Here is a 19632-nt window from a genome sequence, read left to right as displayed (position 1 = left end):
TTCACTCTTGAATGCTTTTACCTCTGTGTGTTAAAGCTGAACCTTATTGGATGATCTATTTTTTGGTTTTTAAAGAACTTTGTAACTAAAGAAACACAATTTCTTTCAAAATTAGTTGCAATATGTTTTGATAAAAATATTTCATTTAACATATTCATATCTTCATTGCAATATGTTTTAATAAAAATATTTCAATATTTCATTTCTTGTCACCCTGTAAATAGATTATAGAAGGAATATTTCTGTATCTGGACCCGTTGGCATTAACTACAATTGCTGTGGCATCAAAGGGCTTTTAAACTTGTAAAAAGAATTCTGTACTGCTTTGGAGATAACTACGAATTATTCTTTTTTAGTTGGACTCATACCGTAATTTATTTTTTTTTTAGTTTCTAGCGAGCCAACATCCGGAATTCACCAAAATTTGGTGATTACTTTAGCATAGCTACTGGTACAAAAATCCTCCCATTATCGGTAGCCCAGCTAAAACTTACTTGTTCTAGGTATGACTTAATTTTATGAAATACTATCTTCCAAGTAATAAGAATGGAACCATGATGGGGTTGATTAGGAGCATTTCTTTTCAAGGTGGAACTTCTAGTTAAATATTGTGTGTATGCAGCTTGTGTTAAATAATTTTTCAGGGCATCAACTTGTTTCTAAAATGAAAAAGAATAAAATAATCTATTGATAGCACTAATATAAAGACATAAAAATGAATTACGGTTTACATGCAAAATATATTTGCAAAAAATAACAAAACAAAACATTGACCACTCTCTCTTTAGCAAAACCCTGTTACACGGAATACACCTAATTAACTGGGTTTCTGCCTTGCCACTTTCATCAAAAACATGGGAAAAAAGAATGACCAAAACAACACAGTAACAGTGAGGTTTATGCATGGTTCATGCTAAGGGCCAGCTGAACTGTACATAAATCAAAACTCAGATGCGTATGATGATGCAACCATTGCTTCAATGATAAATACCACACAAAATAGAAATGGGGAATATCAAACGGGTAACACATAAAATAAAAATGATGATATGTTAAAGACGATTGGGGAAAAAAAAACAGTATTAGAAACACAAACATTTTCCAATGAGCATAAACACTGAAGAAGAGTCTATTTTAAACTGTCACATAATTTACATAATAACAACACAACTTAACAAAAAGTAAACCATTATGATTACATCTGATTAAAAAATATGTGCAAATTCTAAGTCATGGCGTACAAACACACAGAATGATGCAGTATTCGATTACCCTGTTCAGTAGTGCGGCAGACCGCATGCTCACCCAAACAGGTGAAGTTAAAACCTAAAATAAAACCCAAAATGAATTTAATTTTGGATAGTAAAGTTTGTTTATAGGTGCAACTGGTAGAGTCTATTAATGAAACTGTGCACATTAAAGTAAAAATATGGCTAAAAGGAGCAAATCACACAAATCAAAAAAGATAACATACCTATCTAAATTAATTAGGTCCCTAACTACAGATAAGAACTTTCTTTCATATTTAACAGGATCAGAAATCTGAATCTGTCCCAACAAATATGTTTATTTTAAACAAACAAACAAAAAAACAGTTTTATTTCTCATTTTGTAATTAATTCCTGTGTTAATTAAATAACATATTTAAGGTTAACTCCCAGAATGTGAACTTTGTAAATGAAATTTTTATATTTTTATTAAAAAAGTATTTTAGGGTACAAATTTCTTATTTTGTTAATTGTATAACACAAATAAGGAAGATAATACCAAGGGAAAAGAAAAATTCCTTTTAATTTGTAAAATTTAAAATATAGGTGAGTACAATATCAATGATTAATTTAGTATTTTAATGTTCCATTGTAATTCAATATTTAAATAAATCAAGTACAAAATCTAAATCTATCGATCAAATTTAGTAAAAGTTAGAATTACAGCAGCTACTAGAATTTAGAGCTATAACACTTAATTCAGTCAATCATTCTGTGCCTTTTTTATGCTTTGGTTAAATGGATATCTGGGGGAAAGACTAAAACTCCTAGACTTAGCAAAATTTATCTTCCTCACATAAAGACAAGTTTTTTTTTGGTTTAAATCTATAATAAATTTTTTATTTAAAAAAATAAGATACAGATATATTTAAAAAAAACTGGAAAAGTCATGATAAAAAGTGGCAAAAAGCAGTGTTTTACTTACTTTACGGTCTGTTGCTTTACCATTTATCAGCTGCTGAAGACAATCTCGCAACTTTACTTCAATAAAATCTCCCATGCTGGGAAATCTGTAAGATTCTAAATTTATAAAAAACTGCAATAAAAAATAGTAATCAAAAAAGACAAACTAATATCAAGACAGAAAATTTTAAACTAATGTAAACTAAGTCATAAAGATAAAGGCACTGTTTTTAAAATTTGAGATAATAGGTATAATTAGCATTATAATGTGATTTGCACAAATAATAGGTAATTTCTTTTAATTGCTACCTAGGGGTAAGATACTTATCTCAAAAGCCAGGAAGTTTGCAGGTTATTTGTGGGATTTACAATTTTAGGAGGAATTCTACATTGGTATTAGAAGGCAAGTATCACCAGCACCTACTCCAAACATAAACTGTACTGCCAAGACTTGGATTGTTTTGATATACATCCAGTAGATTTGCACACTTTCTACATCATAGACTATTCAAGCTTAATGTATTTTATCTACATTATTATATTACATTACTTATATCCCAAATATAGATTTCTCATATAAAGGTTAACACATGGGTGCCACTCTAAAAAAATTTCAAGACTGAACTTATTATTTTACCAATTAATTAGGTCTAGCATTGTTTACCAGAATTTTTCTAAATTTATAGCTCACTGATTTCAAAATATACCTGTATAACGGCTCATATACCATAATCAACTCGGAATTTATTAATTTATGTAATTTAAAAAAAATTCCTTTTTTTTTTACAGCAAGCAAAAATAAATATAAAAAATAATTAAATAAAAAAAATAAAAATAAATAATTAAAAAATATTTAAATAAATACAAATGGGAAAATTATATTAATTAATTAAATTTAGTCTACTGATTTTTTTCTCAAGACTGATTTCAGTCCCCAGGACTAAAGAGTTGCAACCATGGGTTAACATTAAAAAATCAATAAAAAATATTTTAAATTAATGAATTTAAAATTTCACTTTTTAAAAACATTTAATCATTTATTTATAGTTTAAAACCCTATTTATTCAACAGAGCTTAAACTAATTTTTTTATCAATGATTATGCCTATATTAGAAATTTTTAAAACCCCATAACATGTTTAAGGATGATAAATATTTTAAAAATTATTTTACTAAAGTATTATAGAAATTAAAAAATATATATATTTCAATGAGCTTTAAAAATAAAAAAATTTGATAAACTGTATAAAAAGCATATATATTTATATTAATATTTCTTTTTTTAAAGTTTCGATACACTTTTACAATTTGATCAGTCAGGTTGCTTTTTTTTTTTTCACTACCCTTTTGAAAATGACTATAGTCAAACTGAATAACAGTGGTGTAAGATATTCTTTTTTTAAATTTAAAGTTCATTTCATATAAATCAATGAAGAATGAAAATTCAATTTTTCCAAACATATTTTCAGTAAGAAATTTTCAATTGTAATAAAAAAATTAAGAGAAGATTACAGTATTGGTACATGCACCAGTATTGGTACATGTACTGAGTTTTGTCCTTAACCGGATAGTAACAATAGAAAAGCTATTACATTACACATTTCTTAAAATTTTTAGCAAATACAAAAATTCTTTGGTGCCTTAGTGATTGAAACTTTCACGAAAAGATACTAATAATATGAAAATATCCCCTAAATAAGAAATATATTTAAACCTCTACAGTTATGAGGAAATAGATATTTCTGTTTTATTACCTCTGTTCATGAAATCAATAACATCCAAAGGGATTTAGAAGTAAAAATAAAAAATACATTGTGGTTTGACCAGGGTAATTGCGAGTCACATACTACAAGTTGGTCTCATTCAGTGGTGTTTTAGAATTACTCCATAAGTCTCTAAAAGTTGGCGTATATTCTGATGCTGACACAAAAATCTTCCGGTAAGAAAGGGAAAAGATGCCTTCGTGATGGTGAAACTTTCGCATTGGCACCTGTGCACACCAATTACAATCGATAAAATGCCCAAAATAATTTTAAAATTGCAAAAACTTTTTAAAAAAATGAAGAGGTTTTGCCTGGAGATAAAGTCATACCCGTCTATTATATCTGTATCTGTGATGGGCTTTTTTTAGTTTCTGGCGTGTCACAGACACGACAGAGTTAGATGATTATTTTGGCTAAGGTACTGAACCGGGGATATTACCATATCGTGATCTGTCGCGCCAACTACAATCGCAAAGGTGCCAAATAGATTTTAAACTTGCAAAATTACATGTTTTTAAAAAAAAACATGTAGATGTTTGCAACAGGATGGCTATGAGTTATACATTTCGAGTTGGTCCCTTTCTGTTGTTTTTTTTAGTTTCTCGCAGGCCACTACCCGGAAGTTGCCAAGACTTGGAGATTATTCTGCCACAGATCACGATACGGAAATCTCCTGATACTGATACGAAAGTATACATACCACAAATAGTTTCAATATTTTTTTTAAAAAAATTTAGCAAATCAATAAATAGGGAATAAGAGATTTAAAAACAGATATATGAATAGCAAAAGCTATTACAATGCATTATGTAGATAAACTGATTTTACTTTTAGAACAGGAAGTTTTTTATGGAGAGCCTAAAGGTTTAATTCAAATCAATCTTGAATTTAAAACATGACGCAATTAATTTTCTTAATAAGTAAGAAGACAATTTATCAAGTGTTTTTAATAGAAATATATTGAATGGATAGAAGAAAAATTGTACATCTAAATGACAGTATTAAAAAACTTCAGTTTTAAGCAAAACTAGCTTGACAAGTAAGATACTAATACGAATAAAAAACTTAATAAAAGACAATGTTAACTTACAGATTCCACCTCTATGATAATCTGGAAACAAATTTGTTTGACGGCATGGCAATTTATATAAAGTTTTCAATAAAAAACAATTCTAATTTCAAAACAAAAATATTTTTTTAAATGAACAACAGGCTCCCGCCTGAACAAATAATTTGGATTCATTTGTTTATATTTTTCTCTTATTTCGTTGCCATCTTTCAAAATGCAATTCTAAACAGTGAGAAACCGAAACAAGAACTGAACCTCGTCCCATCCTCTCTTTCCGTATCGAAAAAAAAATTATAAAAAGATAAACAATTTCCTTATCATATTTTATGAATCTATGACGCACTCAAATAATGCTTTCACTTTTTTGTACCGTTGTTTAAAACCAGTTGGAGATTTCATCATAAAACCTTAACCTCCGAAAAGTAATTAAAATTTTCAAAGAGGGCGCTAATCATAATAGCATGCTTTTTATAGGAAATTTAGACTTTATTGAGTTTTGATGAGCCGCTTTGAAGCTATAATATAATTTTAAAGCAGTGTTGTACCGGTATTGTGGCTTAAAAGTTTCTTGTTTGAAATTTAAGTATCAATCTTGCTTAAGGAAATACTATGGCATCTTTGTTAAAAGCAGTGCGTGTTGGTTCATCTGGACTTTTTGGACGTTTAAAGCATAAAAGTAATTTTATTCTTATATTACTAGAATTGAATTTTTCATTACATATTCAGTTTCTTTGAAATTGAATGTGTATCTTATCCACTATATTCTAGCTTATTATTGGTGTAACAGTAGTCAATTTTCTTTATTCTGCATATATGTTTGTGTAATAATGTAAATTTTCTCGTAATACTTGAACATTGCGGTAAATTTATCCCTTTATTTATAACATTTATACATATGCAATTAAGCATGTGCAAAAATAATGCCATACATATGATTTTATGTATGGGCTGAAGTATTAGCATCTTAAGACATAAAAATGTTTACGTCTTAAAAAATATTTTAATTCTAATATTGTGATATATTGCTTTAGTATACTTTGAAATTCTCTCTTAATCATTTAAAACTCAGCAAAAAAATTTTTAAATAAGCTTCTTATTGGATATGATGAAGTCTATGCTAAATAGGCAAATATTATTGTTTTAATTGACTTCGAAAAATAGGAACAGTTGCATAAGTATTATAAATATATAAACAAAAAATTTTCTATGAGAGTTATACCAGTGATCTGCATTATTTCTTAAATGCATAGAAAATGCTCCTCAAGTGACAATGTTTAATGTTCAGAAAATCTTTATAGTCTCTTTCAAAAAATTTAAATAAATTTTATAATTTGATTTTATTTTAAACTCTTCTGTCATTTTTGGATTAAGTAAATTTTTTGATTTAATTGATTAAAAAACTCTTCTTGGTTAATTTAGATTGATTCAAACATTCTTAAAAAGTCAGGAGCCTTGTGATGCTGGAATAGAGTAGAAATAGCCACAACCTCTTAATCATCAAGCACCTTATTTTCAGCCGAACCTTGTGGTTGTCTTCATTGTTGGTTAAATCCATCTAAGAAAAAATTATTTTTTCTATTTCTTGTCTTCATACCTTGTAAACAATGTGGGAAGATTTCTGTATGGTGTTCTGTGGCAGAATAATCACCAAGTCTTGGCAACTTCCGGGTGGCGGCTCGAGAGAAATTTAAAAAAACATCACAAAAAAGGACCAACTCTAAAGGTATAACTAATAACCACCCCCGGGCAAAAGTCTACATGCTTTATTAAAAAAAACAATTGCAAGTTTAAAATCTATTTAGCTCCTTGGCGATTGCTGTTAGCGCCACAGATCACGATACAGAAATGTTCCCAATAATGTGTATACATGCACTGTTAATAACAGTGCATCTATACACATTATCATTTACATTGCAGTCTGTTATGTAAATGATTTTTTCTAAATTATCTAGACATATTAGTTTTTATTGTAAAAGTTTATTTTTTCTTTTTACTATAAAAATTTCTTTTAACTTTATAAGCTTATAATAAAGAGATCAATTAGCAATCTGATACTAAAGTTGTAATTTTTGCTCAAGTATGTATGTATTAAAATTTTTCTAGAATTAATTTTTATGTCAAATGATATAATTTATATGGACAATAATGATAAAAACTATTTCATCTTTTATTGAAGAAGTCACTTTTTTAGTATGAATTACTGAATTAGAGTGTATATTTTTTAATCTCATTTTTTTCTATTATATTATCTTGTAGGCGTTTTAAGTAGAGTAGGGATTTTCGAAAAAAATGTTTTCTGGAATGCTCATCATTGAATATAAATATACATAAATACCTACCATGTAGATTCCCGAAATTATGTAAAGCATTTTCAAAAAGAAACAAGGATAATATAAAATTGATTTACATTAGGAGATGTATTAATTTTATTTATTTTTTAATAAGACTAAAATTGAGTTATAATTAAATCTGTCTGGGGCACTTTATTTTGTCACTTATTAATTTAATTCTTATTTCATAATGAATCAATAGAAAATTTAGTTTTCTGGAAAACTTTATATTTTCCAATTTGAAGTCTTCGTAGTACTGAATCAAAAGCAGTGCTTAGAGGTAGGCTAACTAGACAGTCGTCCCGGGCTGCCAAAAATGCAGGACTAGTTAATAGTTATTACAAGTTTTTAGTCATGTTGAGTAAATTTCTTTAAAGCTTTATAAATTATACTCTTAGTTCTTTCCCAATAGAAAAGGCTTTTTATCTTATAATAAGTTAATTACTTTAAAAAAATTAACTCAGTGGCGCGACAGCCCACTAAGTTTAGTTTATTTTTAGTTAGTTTATTTTTTTTTCTTTTTTGTATAAGTTTATTAAAGGTTGAGTAAGCATAAAAAGAATGTGGAGTAGTGTATAAAGATTCTTTGAACATACTAAATATAAATAATATTTATGATTACTAATATGTTCTGGATTTTTTGAAAATTACAATTCTATGTCCTAATTTGTGGCTTAAATTTACTTTTAGAGCTACCAGAGCAGTGGGATGATTCTATTAAAGAGCCTGTGTTAGATGGAATTACATTTTATGTGAAATATCTTGGGAGTACGTTAGTGGATGAGCCTAATGATCAGCAAGCAACAGCCGATGCTATCAAATCAGTTATTACAATGGTATAAAAAAATTATAATAAATTTCATGTATTTAGACTGTATATTTTATTTAAAAAATTTTATGGACCAAAATTAAAAAATTTTACCATTAAAAATTTTATTGATTGTTTTTATCAGGAACATAGCTACCTTTGTGATAAATGGCACAGCCCTTAAAATACTTTCTAGTTTACAAGATATTTCATTACATGTCATATTTCCAAGGATCGAAGGATTTTGTATGTTTGTTCTGCAACACTCGAGAGTCTAGTTACGGTACTGATTTGTATATAGTTAAACTTATGCACCTCAATTTATTTGCAATAAATGATACATAAACAATTGCCATTAAAGATGTAAAATTAAAAAGTATAACTTGTGTCACATTTCAACTCTATTAATTCAAGCAGAAATAAAAGATTAGTCATGTACCTAGCCAGAGCATCAAAGTATTACTTGCCCTGAAGTGATGACTATAGCTGGAGATAGAAAGTCCTTTTGGCTGAATATCAGCCAAAACAACAGCTGTAGAGAAAGGAGTAAACTGAGAATATAAACAGCTGTAGGAGAATATAAACAGCTGTAGAGAAAGGAGTGTTGGGTTTTATTAATTCAAATTATGATTAGTGAAGATTAATTAGTTGTTCATTTTTATCTGTTTATTATGATTTTGTATAATAATGCTTGTGTATTGGCTAAAATTAGCTACAAATGATGTTCATTTAAAACATGGTTATAGTAAAAGGCAAAAACTGTAGTCATCCACATCATTAAACACCACACAATTTCTGTATCTGTTATGAAATTTTCTATTTAAAATACCAGGACCAATTATAGAATGTTTTCTGAAATCTGTTAATAAAATGAAAAATATAGTTTTTTGTTTTGCAAACTAGATTTTTTTTTTTTTTTTTTTTATGTTGCTTAGTAGCTTTTTACAGAATTTTTTTTTTGTAATTTATGTTATGTTAGTGGCCCATCCAGCAAATTGTTTTGGGTGGAGTATTGAAATTGCTAGTTTTAATGTCTAAATTTTCAGTATAGAATAATTTAAGTAGAAAACTTATACAGTGAACTGCTTTTAACTAAAATTACAGAATAACATTTATAAATTAATACGAAACAAATGAGTAGATCAGTTTTGAATATATCTAGTACTTTTTTTTTAATCAAAATTTGAATTTTTATCTTCATATTGCTTAAATATCTTAACCCTTTTAACTTTTGTCCTTTTTTTTTCTTTTATCAGCTTTATACCTTTTTTTTTCTAAAGCTTATTGCATTTTCTAATATAATTGGAAATAATGCTCTTTTGTTTAACCTTCCGTTAGACGCGCGCACCTCACAGGTGCATCCCTACTGCACTTCCACCTCCTTTGCCGTCAATAGATTTTTCCAGGGGTCGAGTCTAATGTTATGTTCCTAACTTTGGATTACTCAAATGTCCGGGTAAAACCGACCTTAGAACATGTCGATGGAGAGTTGGAACCGCTCAAATCACCCCTCTGGTGCAGCGCGACCACTGACGCAAGTATTATGGATATAATATTTTTATGAATTAAATATGTATATTTTATCTCATTTTCTGTCCTACTCAACGTAGCAGGCATAAATGGTCAATTTATATACACAGAAAATATTTACGGAGTGAAAAACCTCAGAACCTTCTTGCATCAATTGGCTGAACATCTTGTGATGGAAGAAGAGATCCGACGCGGGAGCAAGAAAAATTTATCTTCGGTACTTCGCTAAATAAGTTTTTTGATATTTATCTCTCTAAAGAGTCTTAAATTGGTAACAATTAGCTATTTAAACTAGGCTAAATTTCATTTGGCTTTCAAAAAATCAGAAACACCTCATAGGTGCAACGCGATTAACCATGTCAGAAACAAGTGCGCGACTAACGGAAGGTTAAAAAAAAATTTGCTACTGCTCTTTCTGTTCTGTACTGCTGCACTTCTTAATTGATACTACTACTACCACTTGATACATGAAGATTTAAGTAAAAAGCTTTGCAAACATTAAAAAAAATTTTTCTTTTTTTATTACTGAAAGTTTGAAGAAAATTTTTATATGTATTTATTTTTACTTTATCACATTTCTTATGATCATGAGCATCTTCTTGGGAATCAAATTTCTTTTCTGATCAATTAGCAAATGATTTCAAACTTAAATTTCATTTTTCAGAATGGTTTTAACACCCCAAAACCCCATCTTGGCGTGGTACTAAGTCATGTTAATAAAATTTGTTGTGTGGTCAATTCTTTCATGAATATATTTTTAGTTTTAAATTTTAATTTAATCTTATTTAATTTCTTTTTGCTGTTCATCTATTTCTAATAAATAATTTAATAAAAAAATTTTAAAAAAAAACTTGCTATAAATTGTAATGTAGTAATTAAATCTGATAATTTTGACTCTTTCAAAGCAACAAATATAACAAAAAAAAATTGAACAAAAGTATCATTAATTAATAAATTTGCTTTATATTAAATAGTCTGCTTAATTCTTTTTCTAAAACATTTTTAAACAAAGTAATTTCATATCATTTTTTTTTTTTTTTTTTTTTTTTTTAAATCTCTAGCCTGAAGGGCATACACACTATACCTCCTATAAATTCATACTATTCTTCTGATAGTCTTAAGAAAAATTTTCCAACTAATTGCTATGAAGACTTAATTTTATAGGCCTTGTGTCGATTATTTTTAAAGATATAAATTTTACTTAGCAATTCCTGTTGTTCGTTTAAGTTTCTCAGGTTATTTGTGGAACAAATAGTTTAACAAACTTTTAAATTATTTTAAACAGCTGTAAAATAAATTAGAATTTTTTTTTATTTTGCTTTTATGTGCTAATTCACGGGATATAAAATGATTAAGCTGTTCTGTAATAATTATATTTTTTTGCAGTAGATTTCATTATATTTTAAAAATTATGGGATTCCGTAAACGTTAATATTTAATAAATAATTTTTACTACAACTGTAATTTTAGTCTTTCTTGTATACTTTTTTTTTGTAATGAAAAAGTATGCTTGGAAAAACTTTTATTTATTGGTTTTTTTCCATTTTAAGGCTAAATCCAATGCTAAGAAATTACCTAGAGTTGCTCTTATGGTGAATCCAAAAGGAATTCTAACAAGAGATCTTAGTACTGGTGAAAAGCATTTAGATTTTTCAATTTATAGGTTTGTATAGTACAGAACTACTTTTATCTACATTTTATTGTTGTTTTTTTAATTTAAAAATATTTTTTGTTGTATTCTTGGCATACAACCTTATATTAAAAAAAATTATTAAATTTATCTTAACATTATAGCTTTTTATTTTTCAATTGATTGGAAAATTTATCACAAACTAATTCTAACAGGTGATTTTTATTTTTTTACTAAAACTTAATTCCAAATTCATTTATTGCAAGCACTTTTGAAAACTTTCGAATTTGTGGCTTATTTTCCCTCTGTTCTAATAAAGAACACTTTCTCTTTGGTTGCTATAGTAAAGTGAAATTTGAAAAAATTCTCTAAGTAGACGAAAGCATCATTGCAGAGAATATTTTCTTTAATTTCTTTAAAAAAATCTGCATGTTGTATAAAAAAAATACTTGCTTACAATTATGACTTTCAAATATGTATAGAATTTCCTCTGTATATTTTTTAAAAATAATTACAAAATATTCATATGAATTTATGTATATAATTGTGGAACCCAGTGTAAAAACAAGGTTAGGCCAATTTTTGAAGAAAAAATTTTATTTTTTTTAACTTTGGGCATAGCAGCTGCTTCAATTTGAGCAAGAACTAGGTCAAAATATAAAGTCAGTCCTCTCCTGTGTACCACAAAATAATAATTATATTGCCCCCAAATTTAGTTGAAAATGTTCGTTTTTGTGGGGTAGGTTAAACAAGTATGTATTAATTTAACACAATTAAAATTGGTAAAATTACAAAATCAACATGTTTAACATGATGTTGATTGAAAATATTAATGATCTTAATCATCAGAAAGATAAACAAGAAATGAAACCAAATAATTTAATTAAATAGATTTTAGGAATTGATTACAAAAATAGGTTTCTGAAATATATTTTATCTTAGATACCTTTTAATAACTGCATTTCTTATCTTTTTGTTCTAAGGACAGATGTCAGCACAATTGCAACTTTGACCAAATAATTAACAATAAACAAATTAAAATTAAGAAAAAATATATTATTAAATTTTATTTCATGACTTTTCAGGGTTTTGATATTAATGCCTTAACCACTGAGCATTAAGATTCATGGTTTCTTGGTTTACCAAAAGAAACAAGCCATCCTCACTTTCTTTTATGAAAATGAGAACATAGGTATATGCCCTTATGCTGAACAAGTTTCCTCATTATCTTGAATGATTCGTAGTATCCAAAACCCTTTGTCTTTCCATTACTTATTTCCCCATTCTTTTTCTCCAGCCAATCTCCTCCATGTTGTCTTAGTTTTCCGACAAAGCAATCTTTTAATTTGACCTTGATAACTGTGATAAAAAAAAATTCTTGCAAGTACAGGTAGTGAAACTTTTATTTGGCATTGATAGCCTGTTCAAATATGTTAGAAATTGCTTGGGGAGGAGAACATTTGATTAAGTTGGAGTGCTTGTTAGGTATAGTAGGGTGGCTAAAAATGTGTGCTGAACTTCATAAATCTATCGTTTTTTTTTTATTTCATGTGCTTCTCACCAAAATTTTGCAAATCAGAGTGTGCCTTGTTTTTCGCACCAAGCCCCTTAATAGCTTAAAACTAATTAATTTTTTGAACTCTATGTTTAAACACAAAAATCTATTTAATGCATATAGTTAAGAATAATATGTATTAACTTTCGAATTTTTCTGATGATTGTTTTTATATTATCTTTATTTTATCAAATTCTATATTTTTGCTTTACATATTTTAGGATCTCCTTTTGTTCTGCAGATGCAAATTATGATAGAGTTGTAGCATTTATAGGAACGAATAAAAATGAAACTTTAGAGTGCCATGCATTTTTGTGTTCTAAGCGCAAAGTTGCACAGGCTGCAGCATTAACAATATCACAAGCTTTCAATATAGCATATGAACTGTGGGAACTTTCTAAAGAAGAAAAATCTAGTCAGAATGAGGATGTAAGTGTGCTTACTTTAGTTATAACTGACACAATCTTCTGGTACAATTATATTGCTGTAATGTAAGTTATAACAATAGGTTATTATATCAAAAACGAAATATATGATAAAAACAAATCTGCAAATATATATATACTAGAGGGCTCCGCCCCCTGCTCTCTACAGCTCGCCAACCCTGCTCTCTACAGCTAGGTTAATATTTGCTTTCTCTCTTTACATTCAACTGCTTAAAAAAATTTCTAGTAACTGTTTCAATATCTTGGCATTCATAAGCCAGGAAAATAACAATTTGCCTTTATATAGCATTTAACTTTACTTTAATTTAACATTTCTGCCTAAGATGTTTATAACCCGCAGAAAACAACAGGATCTCTTGAAATAACTCAGGTAAATCTCTGTAGTTTATGTTATTAATCAAGAAGACTGGAAAATGACAACATAAAAACCTGCTCACCTTGAAAAAATTTTGAAATAGGTTTTGAACCATAATGTTAGTTCTTTATTCCTGCAGCAAGACATGTTCAGATAGGATGCTATTCTAATCAATCTATTAACATAAGATTTTGATTGCTGGCACTATCTATTTTGATAATAAATCACTAAATAAAAGTAGCCAGGAAAATGGCAGATTTTCTTGTGGCAAACAAATTATTGACGGGGGAAGAAAAAAAAATTTAATGAAGTTTTTGTGAATAATACCCTCTGCATATATTATTCTAGAAATGCTTACAGCAGTTGAGATGGAAAAAAAATTGGATATTGAAAAATTTATGGGAAGTTTTGAAGCTAGTTATCATTGGAAATATTGTTTGTGACATACCAGGAAGATGACATTTTGAAATTCAATTAAATTTTTTAAATATGCAAAACAGTCAATGCTATTACAAGGTCATTTTAAAATACTAACAGAAATGCTATTTATTAAAAAAAGTTGTTTTAGTAGTATAGTATTAGATCTTGGAGACTGTAAATTGTCATATTTCGTGAGAATCACCCATATATATATATAGTATATATGTATCTTAGCCTATAATATGGATCAGTGTTTTCTTCTAATCAAATTCATACCTAGATCAATTAAATTAACTTTCATCAAAAGAATTACGCTGAAAAAATTTCCTCAAATTTTTTTTATTTAGTTTTTTACATAGCACAGTTTCTTCTTATTAAAAATTCTGTTATATATATATTCAGTAATAATTCAGTAGTTAATGAACTATCATTGGGAAGAACTAGAGTTCGATCTCCAGTGGCATCTTGAAGCCCCTTCCAGCTTCATATGTATGAGTACTTGCTTCTCTGGGAAGTAAAGATGGCCTGTGCACAATGCTGACCACATTACCACAATTATGCTGTTGGTCACAAAATTATGGAGCCTTAATCTACATGACCTTCTACCTGGTCCACAAAGAGCTGTTGTGAGAATGCTTTACTTTATTTTTAAAAAAATTATGATTATATATTTTTACGACTGAGTAGTATTTTTGGGATATTTAAAAAGTATTGTAAGCTGATTTAATTTTTTGGCAGAATTTGATATTTGTAATAAAATGGCAGTTTTTTTTTGTTTTTTTTTAACAGGAAAGGATTAACATGAAAGTGGATGATAATATCAAATTATGCAGTAACAATAACAGTAATAATGGAAATTCCTGTTCAGAAGATCAAGGAGCTCTAATAGACCTTAGTATGGATGGTCATACTGCATCTCAAACAATGAAAAAATGGGTAATACACTCATTTCAATATTAACTTCAACCATCATATTAAGTGATATGTTTTAACTGATTATCAAGTTATTTTTAACTGTATAATTTTTTTTTTAATTTACAGNATTTATTCGAAAAAAAATTGTCCTTGTACCACACATGAATTAACGCCGTGATTAGCTTCTCCATAGTTGTACAGTCCATATTTAATAGGCGGTTCTTGCATATGGCCCAGAGATTCTCATTTGGGTTGATATCCGGAGAGTTCCCTTTCCATTCCAATGTCCCAATTTGATTCTCAGGCATGAATTTCTTGACAATTTTGGACGTATGGCAAGGAGCTAAACCCTGTTGAAAAATCCCTGTTCCATCATGGTATCGTTTCTTCAACTCTAGAGCGACTTTTTTACCCAGAATAGTAATGTACTGCTCAGAACGCATCATACCGTCAATAGGCTGCAAAGGTCCAACCCCATTGTAACCGAAACAACCCCGAAACATCTTCTTTAAAAAGCACGGGAAAAAAACATTCTTTCCATTAATTTGCACAAGGGTGTATATCCTAGTATTTTCTTATTACTTTATAGGATGCAAAAAAAAAAAAATTTTTTTAAATTCTCAACTCTCTTTAAAATATTCGATTGATGATTTATTAAACTTTTGATGCAAAACAATTAAAGTTATGTTGAACATACTACTGCTCTTAAAATCTTACTTATTTGAAAGGTTTCTGTTAACTAAAGTTCATTTCTCGAAACATTCCTTGTGTTAAAAGATTAAGCTATAAATTGTTTTGTATAACATAAAAAGTATATTGTGTATACTGCAGATTCTCAATTATTTGTTATCAACAGTAAGTAAAAAATTTGTGTGTTTAAAACTTAATTTTGGACAATTTTTTCTGAAGGAGAAAATATTTTTTTTAAAGCAATCACTTTAATGTTTACAGCTGAGGATGGAGTGATTGCTTAGAGCTCAAGGGAGCCAATCTTCCAAACAACAATAAATTTCCATCTTGCAAAAAAATCACTAATTTTTTAATCCATAAAAATGTTCAGTAGTGATACTCTTTTCTCAACTGGAATATTAGGACGTCAACTGGATATGGCAACTTATATACGTCAACTGGAATACTAGCTTTAATGATTTAATTTTTTCAAATCATTCACTAATCAATTTTTTAATTTTTTTTTTTTTCAGTATAGTTTTTTGCCATAAATTTTTAAAAAAAATCTAAAGCCTGGACAAAAAAATCTTATTTTTGTATACATTTTAAAATTGAATAAAGGGAAAAGCTTTTAACTATCTTAGCATATATTTCCCACATCTGTAATCATTGAGGCTATTAAAATGTGATTTCCTTATCCAAATCTTTAAAAAAAAAAATAAATAAATAAATTGCATTTTAAATTTTTTGAAAATATCAAAATTGATCTTTGAGTTTAGAGAGTTCTAATCTAATACTTCAGTTTTTTTGTAGGATTTCTCTGCTTCTTTTTATAATGCATCTTGTAAAAATGCTCTTTCTTTAACTTTACTTTTTGAAATAAAAACATGTCTTTTAAATATTGCAATTTAATGTAACAGGAAAAAGTTGTGAGCTAGTTGGTAAGAAAAGAATGCTACATCAGTCAGTGAAGACATTCTATAATTAGAAAAGTTAAATTTGCGTCATTTTTTATACATTGTACTAAAACTACTCTTTGCTGCTTTACTTGTTTGCTGAAAAAGGCAATTATACATTAACCACTCCAGTGTTATGCAATATTTGTTAACAAAAAGACTCGTATGCACAGACATTCTTGAGTTGTCATATATTTGTATGCAGACTTTCGATTTTATAATATTTATTTTAGATTTAAAAGATTATAGAGAGCTCTTATTTTTGTTATTTTATTAACTATATTTTTTTCATTTTTAGGGGTTTGAAAATGATCAAAATTTAGATGACAGCTTTTCAAAGTAAGTAAATTTATACTTTTCTCTTTTTAAATATCTAATCGTGGATTTATTTTCAAGCTAAGTAACTTTTTAAAAATGAAAATTACTTTAAATTTTATTCATTCCTATACTAATATTTTTTAGATTAGCTCATTCAAGAAAGCATCCTATGTTTGGATATGCGTTGAAAGCGGAAGAGCTTGAAAGTATCCAGCAGTTTGTTAATAATCAAAGACAAGTTTCTGAGAAAGAGTGTTTCTTTGATGATCAATTTGATGAATATCTTTTATTGTAATCAAGTTCAATATTATTTTGATGATGAATTGAAGTTTTTGTATTGTTTTTAAAACAAAAAAGTTATTTTAAAAAAAATTGGCTGGAACTTCAAAGTGGAAAAATTGTTTTTTGGGTTATTATATTATTTTGACTTGGGCTTTCATGTTTGTTCCAAGTATATGAGATTCAATGTTATGCAATGTCTGCTACGAAACTGTATGATAGTGTTTATGTTTTCACTTAACTGATCTTTTAAATAGACATTTTTCCAAGTTTTCTTTTTAATGTTTTACCAGAAATTAATATAAATTAACTATTTTTAATGTTATGCATTTTTTATCTTATTAATTTGTTCTAATCTACTTTTTTTTTTACTTCATTGTTTTTAAAGTCTACATTTGCATTATGTATGTTACTCAAAAAAGTATTGGTATTCATTTTAAATTTTCAACAACTATATGAAATCTATTTTCTCAGAATAGTTGGCTCAGTATGTTGCAACCTAAATGTCTTTTTAAAAAAGAAATTTTATATTAAAAAAACAAATATTTTTAAGAGTAAAATGTATTTGCACAAGATTAGCTTTTATATTTTGGATAAGCATCTTTTCAAAGCTTAAAGTTATATGATTGAAATTGTCATATTACATTGAACATATGTATACTGTATATTGAGTAGCGTATCTAAGTCATCCTTTTAACTGTTGAAAACTTTTGCCAAAATATCTAACTTGTTGAATCTCACTGTAATTTAATTTTTCGCTTAGCATTTGTGTGAATATCTGTTAGTTTTTTTGTTAAATAATATTTACACCTTTTGTACTATATGCTTGTTCTTTTGAAAATTCTATACCTGTTGAATGTGTTTTCAAGTATTCATGTACACTTGTACATATCTTTGCTCATAATGAAAACCTGTTTACAACATATTGCTGTACCAATAAATTTTATAGTGCAATTTCTTAATCTTTGTGTGTGTATTTTTTTTTTAATAAACTTATTTATTGCATCTATTATTAAGAAATAAATAACTAGTATTTCTAAATTTCTTACTGAATTTCAGAAATATAATTTGCATTTGTTATTTTAATATAAATACGAAGTACATACTGACCAATTTTCACTATCTCATCAAGTATGAGACAGTGATGAACCACTGTTTTTATCATGAAAAGGTGATAGCAAAATTAATAAATTTTGGGCCCAGTAAAAGCAAAATAATGTGTAGTGAAAATGTACACAACTTGTTTGATAGTTTTGGCGTGAATTTTTAAAATTAAAGTAAGAACTATAAGTTGTCACCAACACCATATCGTAAATGTATTTTTTAAATTTTTTTAGAATTTAAAAATTGAACTATATTTAGGAAATGCATCCTCAATTAACTGCATAAGTAATTTGAAGGCCTAAGAATTAATTTAAGTAGAAGCACAGCAAATAAAAAAGCTTGTGCTGATTTTTTTGGGGGGGGGGATTTTATATTTTAGTGCGAATATAATTCCGATAGTCTAACAGATTGTTTTTAGTAACTGAGTCTTTTTTATAATTAAAAAACACCCAAAATATATTTTTGTTTGTAATTAAAGCGTCAGAAAAAGAATATATTAAAGAGATATTGGTGTCCCATCTGCTTCAAAAAGTTAAAAATAATTTGCTAAGTTTTAAACCAATATTTTCAATAACAATGTATAGAATAAATTATGAAAAAGATATAATTTATAAAAGATTTAACATTTATTTCTCATGAAGCTTTTCGATTCTAAGTAAAATAAAAAGTTCAAGAATAGGGAATTACGTTTCTCTTAGAACTATTGGTAACATAAAGAACAGTTTGTTTTTTTAAAAAAAACTATAATGCAAATTATTTTATTCATTTGCAGCAAAAATATACACAAAGATCCTTGTAGTAATACGTGGTTGACTCATTTCGTCAATTTTATAAAAAAAAAAAAAAAAATTCTCNATAAGAAAAAAATTTTTTTTTTTTTTTTTTTAAAGAAAATCGTAAGCCTGAAATACGATTTTAATATTGCTGTGAACTAATCCACACCAACTCCATGTAAATTTTCTTAATTGAGTCAAAATTTTAACCTTTTTTACCATGTTGATACAATTATTATAATCATATTTATTATCATTCATTACATAATTCATTTATAAAGCAGCTTTAATTCTACTTCGATGATTGGCTGACAGCTTTGATGATTTGAAGACAAGGACAATACCGTCGCATGGATGCACAATTTTCTCAAAATTTAAATTGGAGGGCAGATGATGGTTTGCTCCTAATTATCCAGCTTTCGGACCGTGTTACTTGAAAGAACCGAGGATTACGATAAAGTGGATCTTGAACCACTAACATACGATCAGAGAAAGTGCATTTCGATTAAAGGCTCTATTCGAACCCCGGTGCAAACCATAGT

The 19632-nt window shown here is 27.7% G+C and overlaps 2 protein-coding genes across 4 annotated transcripts in view; one reads left to right on the top strand and one right to left on the bottom strand.

Annotated features, from left to right (window-relative positions):
* The window catches only part of LOC107442312 (serine-protein kinase ATM), an 88106-nt gene extending 82720 nt beyond the window's left edge, over positions 1–5386 (bottom strand). For 2 of the 3 annotated variants that reach the window (XM_043051168.2, XM_043051170.2), the window contains exons 1-3: positions 5024–5386; positions 2194–2278; positions 495–659 (exon numbers count right to left, since the gene is read on the bottom strand). In XM_043051168.2, the coding sequence (XP_042907102.1) occupies positions 495–659; positions 2194–2268 (240 nt within the window). In that variant the 5' untranslated portion in view covers positions 2269–2278; positions 5024–5386. Of the gene's footprint in view, positions 1–494; positions 660–2193; positions 2305–5023 lie in introns of all 3 variants that reach the window. The other variant, XM_043051169.2, reaches the window with a different exon arrangement.
* A 74-nt stretch (positions 5387–5460) lies between these two features.
* Positions 5461–18175, top strand: LOC107442317 (low density lipoprotein receptor adapter protein 1-A). Its single transcript, XM_016055852.3, has 7 exons — positions 5461–5678; positions 8023–8168; positions 11221–11333; positions 13077–13284; positions 14866–15012; positions 16915–16955; positions 17079–18175. The coding sequence occupies exons 1-7, from the start codon at positions 5612–5614 to the stop codon at positions 17227–17229; spliced, it is 873 nt and encodes a 290-aa protein (XP_015911338.1). The 5' UTR covers positions 5461–5611; the 3' UTR covers positions 17230–18175.
* The last annotated feature ends 1457 nt before the right edge of the window (positions 18176–19632 follow it).

The sequence above is a fragment of the Parasteatoda tepidariorum genome, chromosome 9 (assembly GCF_043381705.1).
Source record: "Parasteatoda tepidariorum isolate YZ-2023 chromosome 9, CAS_Ptep_4.0, whole genome shotgun sequence".
In the NCBI taxonomy this organism is placed as follows: Eukaryota; Metazoa; Arthropoda; class Arachnida; order Araneae; family Theridiidae; genus Parasteatoda; species Parasteatoda tepidariorum.
This window is presented reverse-complemented; position numbering and strand designations above follow the sequence as displayed.

Bases quoted from the DNA above. Each gene is read 5' to 3' on its own strand.
- LOC107442317 (XM_016055852.3), top strand. From the start codon at position 5,612: ATGGCATCTTTGTTAAAAGCAGTGCGTGTTGGTTCATCTGGACTTTTT. The intron at 13,285-14,865 runs GTAAGTGTGCTT...TTTTTTTAACAG, and splicing joins AATCTAGTCAGAATGAGGAT to GAAAGGATTAACATGAAAGT. The intron at 16,956-17,078 runs GTAAGTAAATTT...AATATTTTTTAG, and splicing joins TTAGATGACAGCTTTTCAAA to ATTAGCTCATTCAAGAAAGC.